This window comes from Neofelis nebulosa, chromosome 16, assembly GCF_028018385.1.
Source record: "Neofelis nebulosa isolate mNeoNeb1 chromosome 16, mNeoNeb1.pri, whole genome shotgun sequence".
Lineage (NCBI taxonomy): Eukaryota > Metazoa > Chordata > Mammalia > Carnivora > Felidae > Neofelis > Neofelis nebulosa.
The window spans coordinates 4,395,841-4,417,443 of record NC_080797.1 but is presented as its reverse complement, the minus strand read 5'-3'; the positions used below and the strand labels follow the sequence as shown (position 1 = coordinate 4,417,443).

Here is a 21,603-nt window from a genome sequence, read left to right as displayed (position 1 = left end):
GCACTTGGGAGAAACACCCAGTTAGCGTCTGGGTTCCAGGGCACAAGACCGAAATGGAGGTACATGGGTCGGCAGCCTTGGGGGATCAGTGGGGGCTGGGTAGGGGGCCAGCGAGGGACGGTTCCAAGGATCCCAGCCGGAAGGCTGCCTCCTGTTCACAGCTGTGTGGAGAAGGGTCCCCAGCAGAGAGGCTCGGTTGTCGTGGCAGGTGGGGAGGGGATGACGTGGGAGCAGAAAGCCAGCTCCCGCCTCCTGGGCTTGGGCAGGACGGTGGCCCGGCCAGGTCCCTATTTTTTCCAGCTCTCCCATCTAGCTCTGCTCTGCAACCCTCTGGGGTTCTGCCCTATGACAATCTGAAAGTGACTGTGTTTCTTTCTTTGACCAGAGACCACCTGGGAACGCCCCAGCAGTTCTTCTGGGATTCCAGCCAGCCCTGGCCCTCACAGGAGCTCTCTGCCTCCGACAGGTACAGTCCACCCACTACTTTGGGGCAGCCGGGAGGGGCCACATACCCGCCTTCATCGGAAAGGCCAAGACTGTGGGTTCTGGGGTCTGGAGCCTGGTGGGGGATCTTACTGGCCGATCCCAGGGAGCGGTCTGGAGCGCTAGGAGGATGGGCTCTCCCTGGCGATCCCGGCAGGACACTCCCCGAGGGTGGGGACCTCGTCTCTCCTTTTCTTCTGTGGGATCCTCAGTCCCCAGACACGGCCTGGCTGCAGCGAATGTCTCCACAGCCACAGGGGGTGTGAACCTCATTTGGTGGTTTTCCAGCCTTAAGCATCAACCCGGAGGCCAAAGTCCAGAAGGTGTGGTTGTGGTGGCAGCCTGGAATTTCAAGTTGGCGGCTTTGAAGAAACATGGCAGACGGTGTAGCTGGACGGAGGGGAAGGGTGGGGAGGGGGCTGGGGGAGGAACAGCAGCTTATGTGCAGGGTAGTGAGGGCCTGCACTGTCTTCATGGTGGCCCCAAATCACAGGTCTGAGTAGCTTCCCTAACACATCACAGGTGACCCACGGAAGAGCTGAAATAATGAATGAATGAGTGGCTGCGTGAATGAATGAATGCGTGTGTGCAGACAGGCGTAGTAAGTAGAAAGCAGACCCTTAGACCTTGGAACAGAGGAAGGGTCTTGGGTGCAGAGAGTGGGCTGAACACAGCCTGCCTTTCATAGTGGAGAGTCTTTGGACTTGATGGCTGGTGCACTAAGAAGTCAGAACACGATCAAAGTACGTTATTTAGGGAATTGAAGATGGACTATACACAGGAAGCTCTGGACAGTCAGCCGAGGCGTGGGATGTTCCGGGCTTTTGAAATGTTTTTACGTACGTCTTTTACCTACATTAAAAAAAAAAAAAAAAAAAAGGATTCAAACAGAAAGGAACCCTTTCTGTTTAGGTTTATGTATTTATTTTGAGAGAGACAGAGACAGCGGGAGGAGGGCAGGGGCAGAGAGAATCCCAAGCAGGCTCTGCACTGTCAGGACAGAACCCGATGTGGGGCTCGAACCCACGAACCGTGAGACCGTGACCTGAGCCAAACTCGAGAGTCGGACACTTGACCGACTGGGCCGCCCGGGAGCCCCGGAAAGGAACCCTCTGGGGAAGGAGGGCGATGGGGCATTTACTCCTGCTTTTCTAGGGCTGGGCTGAGGGCTCCCTGATGAGAGCCTGTCTCCAGAACCGGGCTCTCATTCAGCCTTGCTACCTGTTGTAGATGACAGGCTTTTCGGGCACGCTGCCTTCTCCGTTGTCGTTCTCGTGGTTTTGTTCTTGTTCTTTATAACAGTAGAAATGCCAGTGTGCAGAAAGTGAGGTGTGGCCCCTGATCCTGGCCAGCCAAGACGCTAGAAAGGAAACCCAGCTGTCTTTTCTGGCCAGAGCAGTTGATCTGCGACCACTGCGGCCTGCAGTGCATGCTGATGGGGCGGGTTGGGGGACTTGCCTTTTGAGTCCGTGGGCCCACCTCACCGGGGCCTGTTCTCCCTTGCACGGTCCCTAGTATCCTTCTGTCCCCTCTGTGCGGTTCGGGGCCCGTCTCCCAGGAGAGGGGGTGGCAGGAGCTGGCTCAGGGCCCTGCTCAGGTGACAGGTTCCTGCCTTCCCCTGATCGGCACAACCCCGAGTGCAGAGCTGGGTGCTGGGACTCTGGAGCTGAGAAGGGAGGGGGAGACGGGAGGGAGAGGGTCAGACCCAATGACGAGAACTGCCAAAGCGTTTAGACAGAGCGCGTGGACACCGACTCGCCCTCCTCTGCCCCCACCCACTGGGGACCAGAGACACTTGTTCCCAAGGCCCCAGGATGCGAGGTCTGTCGACTTCTCTGCATTTGTGGGCGAATGCAGGTGGAAATTCTGCCTACCCTGTTGCCCTTTGGCCACTCAGCAGGTGCATCGGCATTCCGAAGGCTTGGGGTCTCGAGTGAAGACCCTGTTTGATTCCGTGCTTCTGTTCTTTTGTCTGTCTACAACACCTGCACGGACTTTTTAAGCTTCTCTGCCCCCAGCAGGGTGGTTCTGAACTCTGGGGGTGATTTTGCCTACCGGTGGGCACTTGGCAACATCTGGAGACAATTTTCGGGGTGGCCATTCAGTGCACAGAGGCTAGGGATCCTGCTAGACCTCTGCATTGCCCAGCACAGCCACCCCCCAAAGGGCTATAAGGCCCCACCTGTCAGTAGTACCAGAGTTGAGGGGCTCTGTCCTGGGGTGACTCAGAACACGGGTCGTGCACTGTTCGAGGGTCACGCGACATACCGTGGCCCGTCGACATGAGAAGCCGCGGCGAAATCTGCAGAACTGTGGCTCACGGGCTCTGAGACCCACCTTTTGCAAACACCGTGGGAGCCAGAAGGGGCGTCTGCTCGTTCATTTAGAGGCCCCTTTGTTTCCTTCCCTGGTCGTCACGGCATCTTAGATTTAGAAATCACAGCTTGTCAGACTGGGGCCTCGGGCACGCCGCGTCTCCGTGCCAGGCCTGCTTTTGCCCATTTATACGCGAGGGCCTGGAGGAGGAAGGTTGTAGCTCGGGTCCCGTCCAGCCCTCTGTGGATTATGACTCTTGATTCTCTCCCCGCCCCGGGGCGTGAATGCCGGTCAAGTCTGCATCGTCCCTCTGGGGGACGGGAAGATCCTACCAGGGAGGCTCTAGGAGCATCTGTGAGGTTTTGGCGCCTTTTCTAGCTTTTGCAGGAAACCTCTGATCAAAAGAAGAGAAGAGCAGCCACATTGACATTTCTTTCTACGGGGAGCACTAGGGCTTTTTTTTTTTTTTTCCCCAGGCATTCTCTCGTTCAGTTTTATTTTTTTATTTTTTTAAATTTTTTTTCAACGTTTTTTATTTATTTTTGGGACAGAGAGAGACAGAGCATGAACAGGGGAGGGGCAGAGAGAGAGGGAGACACAGAATCGGAAACAGGCTCCAGGCTCCGAGCCGTCGGCCCAGAGCCTGACGCGGGGCTCGAACTCACGGACCGCGAGATCGTGACCTGGCTGAAGTCGGACGCTTAACCGACTGCGCCACCCAGGCGCCCCTCGTTCAGTTTTAGAACAGTCAGCTTTCAGGAGGTTGAATTTCATTGTGGGAGAGAAACGGACCCGGCGAGGACACGAGGTTGCTTCAAAGCTTAACCGTCCCCACCCCCACGCTCCTGGGGTTGTTGACTCCTCTCCTGGCCACCACTCAGGGTCCTCTTGTTGTGCTCGTGCTTTGGAGGACGCAGCCGTGATAGACTTTCAAACCTTTCCCTCGAAGAATATGCCGGATGCTGTTCTCGGTGCTGGGGACTGCGCCAGAGATAAGCCACACCTCTGTGGTCCCTGCTCCCAAGGACCCGCATTCCAGTGGGGAATTTGGGCAAATAAGCCCAAATGTGAATTGTGTCGGATTGTTCTTGCATGTTCTCTTGGAAGGGGTTAAAGTGAGGGCCGCGGGGCAGTGTGGGACTGGAGAGTCAGGGATGGCCCCAGTGAGGAGAAGATGGTATGTGTGTGGGGTCGCGGTGATGTATTCTGGGTCCGGGAACGGCAGGTGCAAAGGTCCTGAGGCAGGAGTGACCTTGGCGTGTTTGAGCACACAGAACAGGCCAGTATGGCTGGAGGGTGGGCAATGAAGGGCGGGGGGGAGTGGTAGGTGATGAGGGGAAGGGCAATCAGCAGGGGCAGAGCCTGCCTCCCCCTACCAGCAAGCCAGAGGAAGGGGTCAGAACTTCATTCTGAGTGCGGTGGTTGGAGGTGAGGGTGACAGTGAAATGCGGTAGAGTTGTCTTCATGAGACATTGCCTCTTTTTCTTTAAGTTGATTGATTTTTTGAGAGAGCGAGCACAAGTGGGGGAGGGGGCAGAGAGCAAGGGAGAGAGAGAATTCCCCAAGCATGGTCATCACAGAGCCCCACGCGGGGCTCAAACTCCAGAACCGTGAAATCATGACCCGAGCTGGAATCGAGTCAGACGCTCTACTGACTACCCAAGACACCGCCTCCTTGAAGCAGCCAGGCAGTACTCGGCTTAATCAGAATTGCTCTCGGTTGGCAGGGACGGGCAGGTTCGTCAGATGCCGTTAGCACAGCCCGCCAGGTTACCCACCGGGGGGGAGCAAGGCCCAGTGCACCCCCCAAAATGGGATTCCACTCTTTGAATGTGGGGTGTCACGTCGGGTCGGCACTGAGCTGGGGACTTTTCCTACACCGCCTCCTTTACGACCACCAGACTTGGGAGGTGTGTTCATTCCGTAGGTTTCCCGGAGACCTTTCGTGCCAGGCTTTCTGGGCGAGGTCCGCATCGGTAATAAAGTTTAAACCCAAACAGAAACACCAAAGGCTCTATTCAGTAACTGCTGCAAATATTAAAAATGATCCTTGGGCTGGTTTCATACCCTGTGTGGAGGCAGTGATTTATGGAGAGAGAGATTGTCACAGTGAGACGGAAGGAAAATACCGGGGAAAAATGAGGTTCTGGGAGTTTCACGGATGGGTCCCTGGGCAGAATGAATGATGCCATAGAGCAGTGTCATCCACGAGAAGTTTCTGTGATAACAGAAACGTGTGTATCTACATTGTCCACTGTAGTAGGACTAGGCACTGTGGCTAACGGATACACTGTGTCCAATGTAGCTGAGGAACTGAATGGTTAACGTATTTTTACTTTATTTAACATATGTATTTTTTGTTTTGGAATAATTAAAAAAATTTCTTAATGTTTAATCTTGGTAGAGAGAGACAGAGCGTGAGCAGGGGAGGGTTAGAGAGAGAGGGACACACAGAATCCAAAGCAGGCTCCAGGCTCTGAGCCATCAGTACAGAGCCCAACGCGGGGCTCGAACCCACGAACCGTGAGATCATGACCTGAACCACAGTCAGATGCTTAACTGACTGAGCCCCCCAGGTGCCCCTAATTGGCAATAATTTTAGGTTTACAGAAATATTACAAAGCCAGTACAGAGAGTTCTTCCAAACCCTGTGCTGACTTCCCCTTGCTGTTAACATCCCTGCATAACTGGGTGCGTTTGTCAAAAGTAAGAGATTAATGTCATACGTTACTATTAACTAAATTTTATTCAGCTGTCACTAGTTTTCCCACCAATGTCATTTTTCTGTTCTGGGATCCAGTCCTGGATACCACGTGGCATTTATGTTTTAGTAAAAAAAAAAATTATTGTTTTTATTTATTTTGGGGGGGGGAGGGAAGGGGCGGGGGGGGAACAGAGGAAGTGGACTCCAAGCTGTCAGCACAGAGCCCCACATGGGGCTCGAACTCACGAACCGTGAGATCATGACCTGAGCTGAAGTCGGACGCACGACCGACTGAGCCACCCAGGCGCCCCTTGTTTGGGTTTTTCTTAAGGTTGGAGGTAATCGGTCTTTTACGGACTTGTGCTGGCGGTGAGGGGGTGGGAGTTGTCGGGAAACCCAGGTTCAGATTCTGGCTCTGTCCAGCCTGGGGGATTGCGCCCATTAAGGGATCATCCTTGGGTGAAGAGCCTCCCTCCGTCAGCCCCCGGGGGAGCCAGATCAAAGGGCAATGAGCTGGTTCCCTTGCCGATCAGGGAGGGCCTGCCTTTGAGCTGGTGGAGCCAGGCAGGAGCACTGTGCCCACAGACAGCTGTGCTTCCCCTGAGCAGGGGCCCCTGGGAAGGGGGCTCCCCCTCACCCACACCCTCTCCAGATCAGGAATCCCTAGCAGCTGTCCTCCCCAGCGTCGCTGCAAAGCAGGACCCTCCATTCACTGCAGAATTAGCAAGTTACGAGGCCTAGAGAGGCCTCCGTGGCGGCCCTCAGCTAGACCTCACCATCGACTTCAAGGAAGACGGTTAACACTTCCGGTTGGCAGGAGGGCTCGCGTGTGGTTCCTAACTCTGTGATTTTGTCAGCTCAGGCAAACCAGTTGAACCTTTGGCGCCCTGGAGAATAGCCACAGGCTTTCAGCCATTTACAACCCCGGGGACGGATGTGTTGTGAGTTCTGTTTTGGGGGAATACAGTTTTCATTCTAGACAGTCGGTGAAGACAGTGAGGCCCAGGTGGGCAGACAGATGTTTCCAGACCAGAAGGCCATCATGTAAAACTGCTCCCCCCCCGGACAGAGCCGTGTAGACGCAGCCTCCCTCCACCTTACAGGGTGTGGTGAGGGTGGGAGGCAGGGGTGTGCCCGTGGTGCCTTCAGAGGTGCTGAGCACAAAACTGGGCCCCGTGTCTGCCTGGGTTGGCCTGCCCTCAAAACCTGCCTTCCTACAGCCACAGCTCTTCCCAAAGTGGGTTCCATGGTATTCTTGCTTTTTTGCCCAGAATGGGTTCTTCGGCGCCCATGTAAGTGTAGGAATAGCACACACCGTTGCCTTGTGTGAGGTTCACGGAACATGTCAGTGTCCAGGAGCACACATTGCGGCTTCGCGGATGGGGGAGGTTTCTCCAAATGGAAGGTTTGTGCAAGCCCTGTGTTGAGAAAGCCCGTCAGCGCCATTTTGTTCCAACGGCGTTTACTCACTTCGTGTCTCTGAGTCACGTTTTGGTAATTCTCTCAATATTTCCAACTCTTTCACTACAATGATATATGTTACAGTGATTTGCTTTGTGATCGGCGATCTTTGATGTTATTGTTGTGATTGCGTTTGGGGCATCACAAGCCGTGTGCGTATAGGACAGTGAACTTCACTGATAAATGCTGTGTGTGTTCTGACTGTTCCAACTGGCCATTCCCCTGTCTCTCCTGCTCCTCAGGCCTCCCTCTTCCCCGAGACACAGCAATATTGAAATTAGGCCAGTTGAACACCCTACAACAGCCTGTTACGTGTTCAAGGGGAAGGAAGAGTGGAATGTCTCTCGTTGTAAATCAAAAGCTAGACATGATTGAACTCTATAAGGAAAACATGTTGAAAGCTGAAATAGGCCAACACTTGGGCTAAAGTTGGCCAGGTTGTGAACGCCAAGGAGAAGTTCTGGAAGGAAATGGAAAGTGCTTCTCCAGTGGACACAGGAAGGATGAGAGAAACAGCCTTATTGCCGATGGGGAGAAAGTTTGGGTGGTCTGGATGGAAGGTCACACCAGCCCCAACATTCCCTGAGGCCAAAGCCCAATCCAGAGCAAGGCTCCAACTCTCTTCAATGCCATGAAGGCTGAGAGAGGTGAGGAAGCTACAGAAGAAAAGCCTGAAGCTAGCAGGGGTTGGTTCAGGAGGTTTGAGGGAAGAAGCCGTCTCCACAACGTCAAAGTGCGAGGTCAGGCAATACGTGCTGCTGCAGAAGCTACACAGCAGGTTCTCCAGAAGGTTGAGAGCCAAGAGAGTTCATGAAGGTGGCTCCCCTAAGCAACAGACTTTCAAGGTAGACCACACAGTGTTCTGTTCGACGAAGACGCCATCTAGAACTTTCAGAGCTGGTGAAGAGAAGTCAACGCCTGGCTTCAAAGCTTCAAAGGACCGGCTGACTCTCTCCTTAGGGGCTAATGCAGCTGGTGACTTCAAGGTGAAGCCAGTGCTCGTTGGCCATTCCAGAAATCCCAGGGCCCTTCAGAATGGTGCTCCTCTACTCCGTCCGGGCTCTATCAGTGGAACAACAGAGACTGCCTGACTACACGTCTGTTTACATCCTGGTTTACTGAATATTTTAAGCCCACTGTTGAGACCCCCTGCTGAGAAGAAGGGATTCTTTTCAAAATATGACTGTTCGTTGATGATACACCTGCTCACCCAAGAGCTGTAATGGAAATGGACGGTGAGATACATGTTGTTTTCAGGCCCTCTAATGCAACATCTACTTTGCAGCCATTGGGTCAGTGAGCCATTTTGACTTTCAAGTCTTATTATTTAAGAGATACATTTTGGAAGGTTCTAGCTGCATTAGATAGTGATTCCTCTGATGCATCTGGGCAAAGTAAACTGAAAACCTTCTGGAAAGGGTCCACCATTCTAGGTGCCGTTAAGAACATTCGCAATTCACGGGAAGAGGTCGAAATACCAACCCGAACAGGAGTTTGGAGGAAGTTGATTCCAACCCTCATGGAGGACTTTGAGGGGTTCAAGACTTGAGTGGAGGAAGTTACTACAGATGTGGCAGTAACAGCAAGAGAGGTGGAGCCCGAAGATGTGACCGAATGGCTACAATCTCATGATAAAACTTCATTGGCCAAGGAGTTGGTTCTTATGGATGAGCAAAGAAAGTGATTTCTTTTTTTTTTTTTTTAATTTTTTTTTCAACGTTTTTTTATTTATTTTTGGGACAGAGAGAGACAGAGCATGAACGGGGGAGGGGCAGAGAGAGAGGGAGACACAGAATCGGAAACAGGCTCCAGGCTCCGAGCCGTCGGCCCAGAGCCTGACGCGGGGCTCGAACTCACGGACCGCGAGATTGTGACCTGGCTGAAGTCGGACGCTCAACCGACTGCGCCACCCAGGCGCCCCAAAGAAAGTGATTTCTTAGATGGAATCCAGTCCTGGCGAAGATGCTGTGAAGATTGTTGACATGACAACAAAGGATTGAGAATATTCCATGAACTTCCGTTGATAAAGCAGCAGCAGGGTTGGAGAGGACGGACTCTGATTCTGAAAGAAGTTCTTCTGAGGGTCAGATGCTCTCAAACAGTGTCACCTGTTATAGGGAGATTGTTCGTGAAAAGAGTCCACTGATGCAGGAAACTTTACTGTTGTCTTATTTCAAGAAATTGCCACCGTCCCTCCAGCCACCACCCTGCAGAGTCCGCAGCCATCAACGCTGACCCTCGACCAGCACAGAGATGAGGGTTCGCTGAAAGCTCAGATGATGCCTGATGTTTCTTGGCAATAAAGTGATTTTTTAATTTTTTAAATGTTATTTATTTTTGAGAGAGAGACAGAGTGTGAGTGGGGGAGGGGCAGAGAGAGAGGGAGACACAGAATCCGAAGCAGGCTTCAGGCTCTGAGCTGTCGGCATAGAGCCTGACGTGGGGCTCGAGCTCACAAGCTGTGAGATCACGACCTGAGCTGAAGTCACTTAACTGACTGAGCCACCCAGGTGCTCTGCAATAAAGTATTTTTATTTTATTTTTATTTTTTAACGTTTTTTTCATTTATTATTGAGAGCAAGAGGGACAGAGCATGAGTATGGGAGGGGCCGAGAGACGGAGAGACACAGAATCCGGAGCAGGCTCCAGGCTCTGAGCTGTCAGCACAAAGCCCGATGTGGGGCTCGAACTCACAAACCACGAGACCATGACCTGGGGCCGAAGTCTGACACTTAACAGACTGAGCCACCCAGGTGCCCCAATAAAGTATTTTTAAATGAAGTATATGCATTTTTTTTTTGACATACTGCCCTTACGCTACTCTTAATAGAGTAGGATGTAAACATAACTTTCACGTACATCTGAGAAACCAAAGCATGCGTTTGACCCACTTTATGGTGACGTTTGCTTATTGTGGTGATCCGGAACCCAACCCGCAATATCTCTGAGGTGTGCCTGTCTTTAAACAGGCCTCGGGTAATAAAGCAGTGAATAATGGGGGCCACTTGTCCCAAACTCTTTGGACCATAAGACACTTCCCTTTCCCTTCACCGCCTCACATTTAGAACAAATGCCGCGGAGTTGCATGCCTGGGGAAACCCTGCATTCCGCCATGTTGACTGTGTGAGCGGGGGTGGGCGTGCGGGTGTCATGAACAAGACCCTGGGGCTCCTGGGTTCCTTAAGCTTGAGGAAAGAACTGAAGGGAGTTAGAAAGAAAGGGAGGGAGATTAGAAGGGGGGCTGTCCAGGGCTGAGTTTCTCATTTGGAAGGGTTAAGTCTACTTGTTGGGGTGCTCTAAGGGAACAGTGAGACATGGAGGAGGGAACTTTCTCTGCTGGGGGTTGGAGCCGGAGGGAAGCAGGGCCACTGACCCCATGGATTCTGGGCGATGGACGTTGTGGACTCTTTTCTGTTGCTTGGCGTCTCTTGGGAACTCTTGTTGTGTTCCTCCTTTCCGTCTTTATCCACTTCCTCTCCGACGCCCCTGAAGGCCTCCTTCTTTCCCTTTCTACCCAAACACATGTCCCCTCTTCTGATACATCCCTCAAGCCCCCCTCTCTTTGTTTTTAACCGCCCACAACGAGGGATGAAACATACGTGCGTGTGTTTATATCTGTGCTGGAAATTATGAAAGTTACTACATAAGAGCTTCTGTTCCCTTTTTCTTCTCTCTTTTTTTTTTTTTTTTTTTAATTTATTTTTGGGACAGAGAGAGACAAAGTGTGAACGGGGGAGGGGCAGAGAGAGAGGGAGACACAGAATCGGAAACGGGCTCCGGGCCATCAGCCCAGAGCCTGACGCGGGGCTCGAACTCACAGACCGCGAGATCGTGACCTGGCTGAAGTCGGACGCTTAACCGACTGCGCCACCCAGGCGCCCCCCCTTTTTCTTCTCTTATAAACAGCTGAAATGGGCATTTTCCTTTTTTCTTGTATCCCCAGGACGAATTGTGTCCCTTATGGTCGTGAGTGATCATTGACCAATTGTATTTTATTCCACCTGCCCCCTGCTACCCGGAGGCTGGAGGCCTCAAAAGCACCCACTTCTGGCCTCTAACTCTTGGTCAGCTGAGAGCCCAGAGGACTGGGAATAATCAGGAATGCTCGTGGGTAAGCCGTAACCATTCAGATCTCCACCAAGCACTTTTTCTGAGTGTGCCTGGGACTGGGGGCCTGAAACACAGCCACACCAGGTCAGGGCAGAGCTGCCGGATGGAGAGAAATGGTTGGATGCAAAATTATTTTTTCTTTCCCGGTAATTGTTTTGACATGGGGAGTAATTAGCCAGCAGCTGACAGCTCAGAACCGAAGTGAGAACAAGAGAATGGATTAGGGACAGAATGCCCCTGCGTTAGGCAGTTCCTGGCTGGCGTTAATGTGGCAGACGGGGTGCCTGGGGCATGCTGGAAGCAGAAGACAGACAGGCGTATACTGAGGGTGCACGTTTAGGTGCTGTGAGGAGGTCAGTGGGGGTCAGAAGGGCGGCCCCTGGCCTCCAGGAGGCCCCCTGTAGGGACCCAACATCGTCAGAGCTTCCAGGCTAAGACCTGCTCAGGTAAGAGTATACATATTTCGTGTGTGTAGTCACACTGAACTGTGGCTCAGTTCTTCTGTTGTTTTAGGGTCAGGGTAATGCTGGTTTTGTGCAATAAACTGGGAAATTTGCCCCATGTTCCTAAAGCCAGGTGCGGTTTTTTCCTAGAATTTTCTTTGTCGAGCGTTTGAATGCATTTGCCCGTAAAACCATCTGGATCCAGTGCCTTTTGGAGGGAGGTCATTTTTCAAAAGTTTTACTCATTTTGGTGTTTCTAGGGTCCTTTGAAGCCATTTTTAATCATTTGGGTCTTACGGAAGGTCGTGTATTTGTTAGCACATAATTACAAATCATATGCTCTTGTATTTATAAAAAAATCTCTTAAGAGATCTGCTTATGTGTTCTTTCTAATTCCACCTTCTGAGCATTCGTGCTCTCTCTCTGTCTCAAATTAGATGGGCTGACCTGCTTTTTTATTGCTGTGGTTCCTCCCCCAGGCATACACAAAGAGAACTTGCCTGAGCTGTGAACGTCATCCTGCTTCCTAACCAATTCATTTCTGTTGCTGTATTTACACCCCCTCCTCATGTTTTCCTTTGGTTAATTTTACTGGCTTTTAAAATTTTTTCTAAATTATTATTTTTTTATTTTTTTAATGTTTATTTTATTTTTGAGAAAAAGCACGAGCAGGAAAAAGGCAGAGAAAGAGAGAGAGAGACTCTGAGGCAGGCTCCAGTCTCTGAGCTGTCGGCACAGAGCCCGACGCGGGGCTCGAACCCACAAACCATGAGATCATGACCTGAGCTGAAGTCAGATGCTTAACTGACTGAGCCCCCCAGGCGCCCCTGGAAGGCATTTACTTAAATTTCCAAGTGTTTGGGAGTTGGAGGGATGGGGAATTTGATATTTGTTCTTTTGCTATTATCTTCTTTTACTGCTTTCTGGTCAAAGAATGTGGTCAACGTTCTTTATGCCTTTTGCGATTTACTGACACTTTATTTGTGGCTTAAATATGCCCAAATCATTTTTTTTTTTAAGTTTCTGTGGCTTGTTGGCAAAAGACGGTGCCTTTCTTTGTAGCGCATGATGTTTAATATCTAGTTGATTAAATTGCTGGGATAGCCTCACTTTTGCCCCCTGCTCAGCTGCATACGGAAAGCGGTCCAGTTTTCCCCTGTTGTCTTTAGATGCCATACCACGTGAGTTTTATCCATTTCAGTCCTGTGCTGTTTGATAAGTAATAGTTCTCAAATGTTATGCCTTCATCGTGGGTTATACTTATCAGGGTAGGGCCCTTCTTGGCATGGCTTATGCCAACTCGAGTGGATTCTCCTCGACGCCCCCCCAGCACCCTCCGATGCTCTTGGAAGCCCACCCCCTTAAGCTGGGGACTCATGGATAGCATCAGCATGTAACTACCTGCTGAAGGGCATGTGTGCAGACCAGGACTGTGGCTGGTCCAGCGGGTTAATTTGTTTCTTGCTTCCCCAAGCCACCTCCCTGGGGGCCACCTCCGTGCCCAGTTTTCGGGAGCCTTCCTGTGTCTGTGCCCAGCGTTCTTCCAGGGGATCAGACCACCCTGCCGATCAGAGAGAAGCCTAGCTGTCCACGGGGGTCTGCCCAGTGGTCTGTGTTTCTGGTCGCAGGGGCTTATGGATTTGTTTGTTTGTTTCTTACTGCAAATGGTAGAGAATGGGAGGCATCCCCCAGCGTGAAAAGGTCCTGCTTGGGGGCAGCCTCCATCACCCCATTGCTTGCTTCCAGCAAATCAGTAGGTGTCAGTGGCTTTCAGCCAGTCTCTCTCTTGCTTCTGGCCACATTCCAGGGCTCTCTCCATAAGAAGCACGTGTTGGACCCCACTTTGTAGGTCTTTGGTTCGACCCGCATGGTGGATATGTTGTTCCAAGCCCAGGGCATAAGGGAGGCACGCTTCTCTGGTCTCCAGAGATCACACAGGCTTGGGGTTCAGGGTGACTGGATTCGGGAACAGAAAAGCAGTGACCTGCTTGTCTCTCCATCTATACCCCTCTCTCCTTTTCATAAGTTACTCCATAACTCACAGCTCCTTTTGGCAAATACTGTCTCATTTGATTTTCTTTTTTAAAAACTATTTTGAAAATGTTTATTCATTTTTGAGAGAGAGAGAGAGAGAGACAGAGCACGAGCGGGGGAGGGGCAGAGAAAGAGGGAGACACAGAATCGGAAGCAGGCTCCAGGCTCCGAGCTGTCAGCCCGGAGCCCCACGTGGGGCTCGAACCCACGAACCGTGAGATCATGACCTGAGCCGAAGTCGGACGCCTAACCGACTGAGCCACCCAGGCGGCCCGTGTCTTGTGTGATTTTCATGCCAACAGGGTAGGTTTGGAGATTGGGGAGAATTGTCCCCATTTTCCAGATCCAGAAACTGAGGCTCACCGAGCTCAGTAAGCTCCACGTAACCACGAACCGCAGGCAGGTAGTGGACGGGCCACCTGACTCTGTGGAAAGAGGCTGGACCCTTGATGGGCACCAGTGGCCACAACTGATGTGGCACTTTCGGTGACGGCTGTTAGACTCTCGTGACCCCACCTCCCATTTCAGCACGTCCCCCGCTGGTTCAGGAAGAAACGTGGTTCCCCCAGGAGTTCCGCCATTGGGTGCTGGGGATTAGAGAGATGCGTGCCAGCCTTTTCTGGCTCCGTGAATACCGGTAAGATCCCGAGAGATGGTCCCAGCCGTGCGAGACGTCTCAGAGCCAGGCAGGAGAAGGGGCTGTGGTTACAGGCAGCCGGTGTTGCCCGCCTGTGGCCAGTGCAGCTTCTGAGCCGTGTTTCTCTCCCGCAGTGAATGGATACCACGCGGCAGGGACCCCAGCGCACCCTCCCGAGACTGCCCACATGAGTGTCCGAAAATCCACCGGTGATTCCCAGGTAAGGGGTCCTGTGACGGGAGGTAGTGGGGGGGGGGGGGGGTCAGTCATGCAGGGCCAGGGGGCTGTCGTCAAGACGGTGCGTCCTGGGGGTCCGGGGGACGGCAGTGCAGGTCTGGTTGGTGTAGAAAGCGGTTGGTGTATCTGGGTCGTTCCCACGTGCCATGATTGGAGGAAAGCGGGTGATTGTGCCTTGCTGGTTTTCTCTAGGACTTGCAGGCGGCTGGGGGGGTGGGGGGTGATTTTGGTGGATCGTAGGACACAGGGTTCCATCCTGCCGTCTGGATTCCTGTTACGTAGAGTCTAGGTTTCCGTCGCTTTGCGAGTATGGATGGGGCCGGGCGATTTCCCTTCTTCTGTGCACCCCCTCCGCACCCCCACGTGAAATTTGTTCTCATAATAATCTAGCACAGAGACCACAGTAGGATGGGAGGACATGGGGGAAAGGCTTAAGATTCCCATCCTGGCTTCTCCATCATCACATCTGTTGGCACTTGAGCAGATACACATCTGTACCTTTCCCGTGTCACAGGTGAGGCCACGGAGTCTTAGACCGCTCAGGTGACTCAGGCAGGTTTGTGTCTCCCTCTCTCTCTGCCCCTCCCCGGCTCGCTCTCTCTCTCTCTCTCTCTCTCTCTCTCTCTCAAAAATGAGTAAACATTTTTAAAAATGTAGATTCTGATTCGGAAGGTCTAGGAGGGACCCTGAGGTTCTGTGTTTCCAACCAGTCCCCGGATGATGCTGATGATGTAGGTCAGGGGACCGCGACTTTAGCCGCGAGGACCCAGGCACAGACGATAGGACACAGCATGCGAATGTAACCGCTTTGCTCCCCTGCTCATGGCACACGTCCCTCCCAGCCCTGGCACTGTGTGTTTTCTGCTGAGCCCCCAAACTGCCGCTGCCAATCTATGTGGGACGAACCTGACTTTTACCACCCACCTGCATGGTGATTTCTGAAGACGTCAGCCTAGGTCCTTCTCTGCTGTAACAGAACGGAAAAAGCTGGTGTTGGCTTGGGTGCGTCAAGAAGAATATTGGCAACATTCCCCCCCCCCCCCGCCACGTCATTCTTGCTTTTTTCTCTGATAGAACATAGTACCCCCCACCCCCAAATACAGTGACGTTACTACTAAACCTTTTTGTTTTTTAACGTATATGGATATGACCATCTCAGAAGCTGACTTTTGACCCAGGAATTTCCCCCTCCAGTCTCTGTGCTCGGAACACATCCAGGGATTCTGATTTATGTGCAAAGCATCATTTATGGCACTACCCGTGTTGGGCCCAACCTAACTAACAACACGGGACGGGTAAAATGGATTTTGGCACTGAATATCCATCCAGCCTGCTATATATCATGCAGACACGAGAAAGCCGTTTTCTGAAGAATATATAATGATTCAGGGAAATGCAGAGAGAACATGATAGTTTGGGGAGGGGGGGAAGCACGCGCACCTCTCAAAAATAAATACTAAAAAAAAATTTTTTTTTAAAGGGGCCCCTGGGTGTCTGTCGGTTAAGCGTCCAACTTCAGCTCCGGTCATGATCTCGCACTCACAAGTCCGAGCTCCGTGCCGACAGCTCGGAGCCTGGAGCCTGCTTGGGATTCACTCCCTCTCTCTCTGCCCCTCCCCCGCTTGCACATGCACACACATGCTGTCTCTCGAAATAAATAAAGTTAAAAAAAAAAAAAAAGAAAAGAAAAAGAATTGTCCAGTTAGAAAACACACATGGTATTGAGGTTGAGAAACCTTGGCCTAAGGTACTTTTTGTTTTCTCTGCGCTTTGCAGTATTTTTCGCATTGCCTGGAATGAGTACGTTTTACTTTAATGGAAGGCAGACACAGTGAGCAGTGGTAGAGACAAGGTTCTGGTCCCTGGGGACGCAGAGCAGGCCAGCTCTGGAGACCCAGGCCTGGACAGGCCGTGACTGCTGAGGGGCAGGTGGAAATTGAGTGTATATTCTTTTTGGATGGTAACGTTGAGCGTTGATGTGTCATCAAAGTAACAAAAATAGGGGCGCCTGGGTGGCTCAGTCGGTTAAGCGTCTGACTCCATTTTGGCTCGGGTCATGATCTCATGGTTCGTGAGATCGAGTCCCGTGGAGGGCTCTGCACTGACCGCACAGAGCGCTTGGGATTCTCTCCGTCCCGCTCTCTCTGCCCCTCCGCCCCCCTTCAAAAATGTTAAAAAAATGTCTTTAAGTAACAAAAATGAATAACACGGTGCGTGGAGAGAGCAAATACCCAGTGGTTCACCGCTTCCCACGACTGGAATGTAGCATGTTGGGTTTTTTTTTTTAGGCAGTGGAAGGATTCTGGAAGGTGCTGGTTTCCCACAAAGGTGCTTGGGGCCAATCACAGAAAGAGGATGAGTTTTATTGTTTACAGAGCCAGCAAGCTATCCCCAAAGTAAACAGGGCGCTCTTTGACATGCAAAGTATTACTCACGCTATCCCTGTGAATTATAATGAACAGCAATTAGGACTTTGTAATACCTGGAGAGTGAATGAATGAGCAAAGAAACACATGGCCGGTGGAGATACAGGGTAGGGGGCTGGGCCAAGCAGCTTGCCCAGGGTTTGCTCAAAGCCCTCTATAGGTTTTTTTCTTTCTTTTTTCTTTTTTCTTTTTTTTTTTTTTTTTTTTTTTCTGTTCTCTGCTCCTCCTTAAGCAGGCTAATCAGGGAGATTAAAATGTTGGGGGTGGGGAGTACATACCTGATCTTCCTGGGCCACCAGGAATGTGTCCCCCACCGTGCCCCCGTTGTGGACAGGACTGATCCTGTCTGGTCCTCCCCAAGTCCTGGGAGACCAGATGGCCGGGCACAGGTGGTGGTGGTGGCCTGGCGCCACCTAGTGGAAGTTTTCCAGCCTGCAGCCTTGGGGTGGGCTGCCGGGGTATTGGATAAATGGGGTCCACCTGATTGAGAGGCTGGGGTGTCAGAGGCTGATAGTCTTACTGGCTTTTGTTGGAAGCACATCCTGGTCTGTCCCCTGCCTGCCCGCCTGTGATGGGCTCCCTCTCAGATCCCTGTGCAGGTGGGGTGGGGGTCACACAAGGGATCTGCCCCTGGAGCCCAGGCCCTTTGGTGGCCAAAGTTGTTCTGGCTTCCCATGAGCATCCCCAAGGAAGACCCAGGAGAGGAGACAGGGGCTGGGACCAAAGGCTTGGAAACTGAAGGGTCCCACCGGAGAAGGGAGTTTGAGGTAGACTCCTCTACCCGGTGGGGCTTCCCTTGAGCCCAGCAACACATGTTGCATTGAGTGTCTCCTCCTTGGCCAGGCATTGACTCGCAGGCACATAGCCCCGGCCCCTGCCTTGCTGGAGAAGGCACGAGATAAACAAGTGTTTCGTGTCAGCAGTGGTACGGGCTGGAGGGAAGTGTGTGTCCCTGGGACCCGGCCGGTGGCGGTCAGTGATGGCAGAAACGTCAGTGATGGGCTTTGTGTAGGAAAAGGTGCATAAGCTAGGACTAGACAGATGAGTGAGGGTTTAGCCTGGCACAGGGTGGTGGTGAGAACAGCCTTCCAGGCGGAGGGAACAGCACATGTGGATAGCCGGAAAGGGAAGGAGGGCAGTGGTTTCAGAGGATCCACAGCGGCCGAGTGGGGCTGTGGTTTACAGGCTCAGCAGGTGTCAGGAGGGCGGAAGGTGGGGCCAGCCGAGTCTGCACAGGCCTACTGTGAGTGGCTTGGGTTTTATTCTGATGGTACAGGGAAGCCATCGAGAGGCTTCCTTCTGGATCCCGCCTGCTGAGGAGGTAGGGCTGGCAGACGGGGTCAGAAGACGTGCAAAGCCTGGGTTTGCTCGGCAGTTGTGAACGTACAATGCAGTCCACCCAGCTCTGCCTTTGTGGGTCCTCACCGCATGGTAACAGCAGAGCGGCCCGGGCCAGAGAGGAGGAAACCAGGCTGGGGAGGGACTCTTAAAAAAGGAGAGAAACTTGCCAGAATCCTAGGCAAAGGACATTTAAAAACAAACAAACTTTTACTGGAGTGCCTGGGTGGCTCAGTCGGTTAAGCATCCGTCCCTTGATTTCGGCTCAGGTCATGATCTCGCGGTTCGCGGGCACTGAGCGTGCTTGGGATTCTCTGTCTGTCTCTCTCTGCCCCTCCCCTGATCTCTCTGTCAAAATAAATAAACTTTAAAAAAAAATAGATAAATAAACTTTTATTATGGACACTGGCAACATCCCAAGTCTAAAGTCCATTCCACTTTTACAGGTGGATACATTGGTTGCTGTATCTTTTTACTCCGTTCCTCTCTCTCCGGAGATGTAATTCATCCAGTCATTTACAACGTACAGTGTTGCACGACCATCAGTAACACTCCATTTTAGAGCACTTTGATCACCCTGGAAAGAATCCCCAAAAGTCTTGGGCACCCACTAATCTGCTTTCTGCCTGTCTCCGTAGGTGAGCCTCTTTCTTCTGGACATTTCATAGAAGTGAAACGGCACCATGCAGGGCCTCCGTGTGTCTGGCTTCTTTCACTTACAACAATGTTTCAAGGTCTGCGAATGTTGCAAATGGAGTGACACTGTGTTCCTTTCCCCGGGGCCACGTAGTATCCCATCCAGTGGACTTACCATTTTATCTCATCTATGGCTTTAGCTCCTTTTAATCTAGACTGTATTTTCCCCACACATTTGTTCTTTCTGTCTTGCCCCACGGTGGCTGTTTGTGGGAAGAGCCCAGGTCAGTTGCAGAGTGACCCTGATGCATTATCTACTTCTTTTCTTCTGGTTAGATTCAGGGTTAGCAGTTTTGGCAAAGATTTCTACCTCCTGGGGCTTCTCAGGTTAGCACCCCTCCAGCGATGCTGAGTTTGAGCTCCCGGTTAATGCGATGGCCCCTTTGCAAGGGCGCATTTTCCCTTTCTGATTAGCCAGTAATCTGGGGGTGGGGGGACGGTAAGGGTGATACTGTTCCTCAGTGCTTCAGCATCCTTGGTGACTGTGGCCTGGATCCGTTTTGACTTTGGGGTTTGCAAATGGTAATTTTCTGATTCCTTAACCATTTTTAGGGGCATTCTTCCATAAAGAAATACCGCATACACCCCCCGCCCCCTTGGCTGCCTTTTAAGTTACTCGTTTTCGGTTGTTATTCACAGTCATGCCCAAATTGTCCCAAATTTGGCTTGTTGGACCCTCTCTCTGCTGGCGCCTGGGTCCTTTGGTGAGACCACATTGTTCTTTGCCCTGTTTCTTACCTCCCAGAACAATTGAATGTGCCAGATCTGTCTGGCATCTGGAATGAGCCTTTTCTCCAAGGGACTCGTTTCCTTTTAGTATGGAATAGTATTTAGAAGCCAGCTTCTGGCTAGTAGGTGTTCTCTCTGTGATGGAGGTGTAATTCCTTCCGGGCCCTTTTGTGAAGTGCTACAGGTGTGTGTGTGGATGTGTGTGATGTGAATGTGTGTACACGTAGGTATATATAGTGCGTGTATATGATGCATGTGTATGTAGGTGATGTTGGGACAGTAGGCACAGACCACTGGCAGCAAGGACAGAGCCTGAGCTGCCTGGAAGGGCTTGGCGTCACCCTGCTCAGCCCTGGCTGATTCTGAGCATCCAGGAGGGCAGAGAGGGCGGGGAGGGGGGGGCAGAGGACCCCTCCCCCCCATCGTCAATGCCATTACTTGCACTCCTGTCCTGGCCCCAGTTACAGGGAGGAGGGCCACCTCTGTGTCCGGCTCCATTCCACAGAGCCTTGGACACGGTGGTCCCCAGGTCAGTGACTGTGGATGATGATCTTTCTTGACCCCTGTGGAGCCACCCGGAAAACAAGAGATTGTCCCCGGTCTCAAAAGTGGGGAGCCGGCAGAATATCGAGAAAAGCGAGATTCAGCCGCAGGCTCCACTTTCACTTGCCTTGTGACCCTAGACAAATGAGTTCGTTTCCGCAAGCCTCAGTATCCCCATCTGTGCAATGGAGGCGGTGCCTCTGAATTCGCGGAGTCTGGGAGGATTACGCAGGTTTGAGTATGTCTGATGCCTAGGCTGGTGTCTTCCTCCTTCTGAGAGTTTCCCCCCTCGTCCCCGTCGTCAGCATCGACACGGAGACTGGTTGCTAGTGCATTAGCTGGCATCCTGGTGGGCGAGAGCTCGGAGCGTGGTGGCAATGCGTTTCGAGGGTGGGGAGAATCCATGCTGGAGTGTCTGCGTGGATGAACCTGCGAGAGACACCCCCCCCCCCCCGCACCTGCCACAGGATAGTGGCACTCGAGCTCCAGCCACGTGGCCTCGGTCTTCCTCCCAATTTGGGCACATGCCCTGGGCGACCACTGATAGCTCGAGACGATTCGGGGGAGGTCGTGCGTCGTTGCTCTGGTGGAAGCTGTGGCTGGTCACACGCTTGAGCCGGTGCGGCTGCCATAGTAAGGGAGCCTGGGTGAATGACACCACGTAGATCAGTGTGTCCCCAAGGGAGGCCCCCGGACTCTGCTTCAGAGGCGCTGGCCCACCTGATTGCTGCCGGCTCAGCTCCGGGGGGTGCGGCCAGGACCCAATTTGGGGCCAAGGCCTGTTAATTCTGATGCCCTCCAAAGCTTGTGGACCGTCGATAGCAACCGGTGAAATCGAGGCTCAGAGAAGGCCCGTGGCTTGGCAGGGTGTCCAGACTACTGAGTTTATTTCCTTGCCTGGGACATGACCGATCTATAGAGTTCTTTTAGCTGGACGGTCAGAGGGCATCCGCTTCCATTAACGGACTTCCCTTACCAGCCCAGGTCGATCTGGACGGGAGTAAAGGAATGAGGGAACCACAAACAGGGACTCAGTCAAGCTCCCTGTTTTGTGTGGTGAGCAGCTGAGATCCTGAGGCAGCACTGACCCCTACCCCTGCCCCTCCCCACCCCACCGATGCTCATCCTTGCCGGTGGTCCGGGCTTTGCTGGCCCGGGATGGGGGGCTGCTGGTTCCCTGAGGCTGGATGGAGGGACCTCTCTCTCTGAGCCTTTTCTAGGAAATGTCAACAACCACGTCCTTAAGTTTCACTAGAGAAAGAAGGCCGTGGGTCCCACGTCTTGCGTGTACCCCACGCACCGTGTGGCTCAGGACAGTCTGGGACCCTGTTGACTCGTTAATGTAACTGCTGATTGTGGGGCAGTGACGACCTAGGATCGACCTGCCCCCTTTAGGCTCCTGTGACCCATGTAGTGTTTTCAGCTTAGGAATCCTTAATTTTCTGC

The 21,603-nt window shown here is 52.3% G+C and overlaps 1 protein-coding gene across 9 annotated transcripts in view; it reads left to right on the top strand.

Annotated features, from left to right (window-relative positions):
• The window catches only part of GAS7 (growth arrest specific 7), a 215,739-nt gene that overhangs the window by 154,524 nt on the left and 39,612 nt on the right, over window positions 1-21,603 (top strand). For 7 of the 9 annotated variants that reach the window (XR_009254977.1, XM_058703711.1, XM_058703719.1 and 4 more), the window contains exons 3-4: window positions 386-466; window positions 14,323-14,408. Coding sequence is in view for 8 of the 9 variants with exons in the window: in XM_058703711.1 (XP_058559694.1) it covers window positions 386-466; window positions 14,323-14,408 (167 nt within the window). In the remaining variant the exon portion in view is untranslated. The remainder of the gene's footprint in view (window positions 1-385; window positions 467-14,322; window positions 14,409-21,603) is intronic. The other 2 variants (XM_058703715.1, XM_058703718.1) reach the window with 1 other exon arrangement.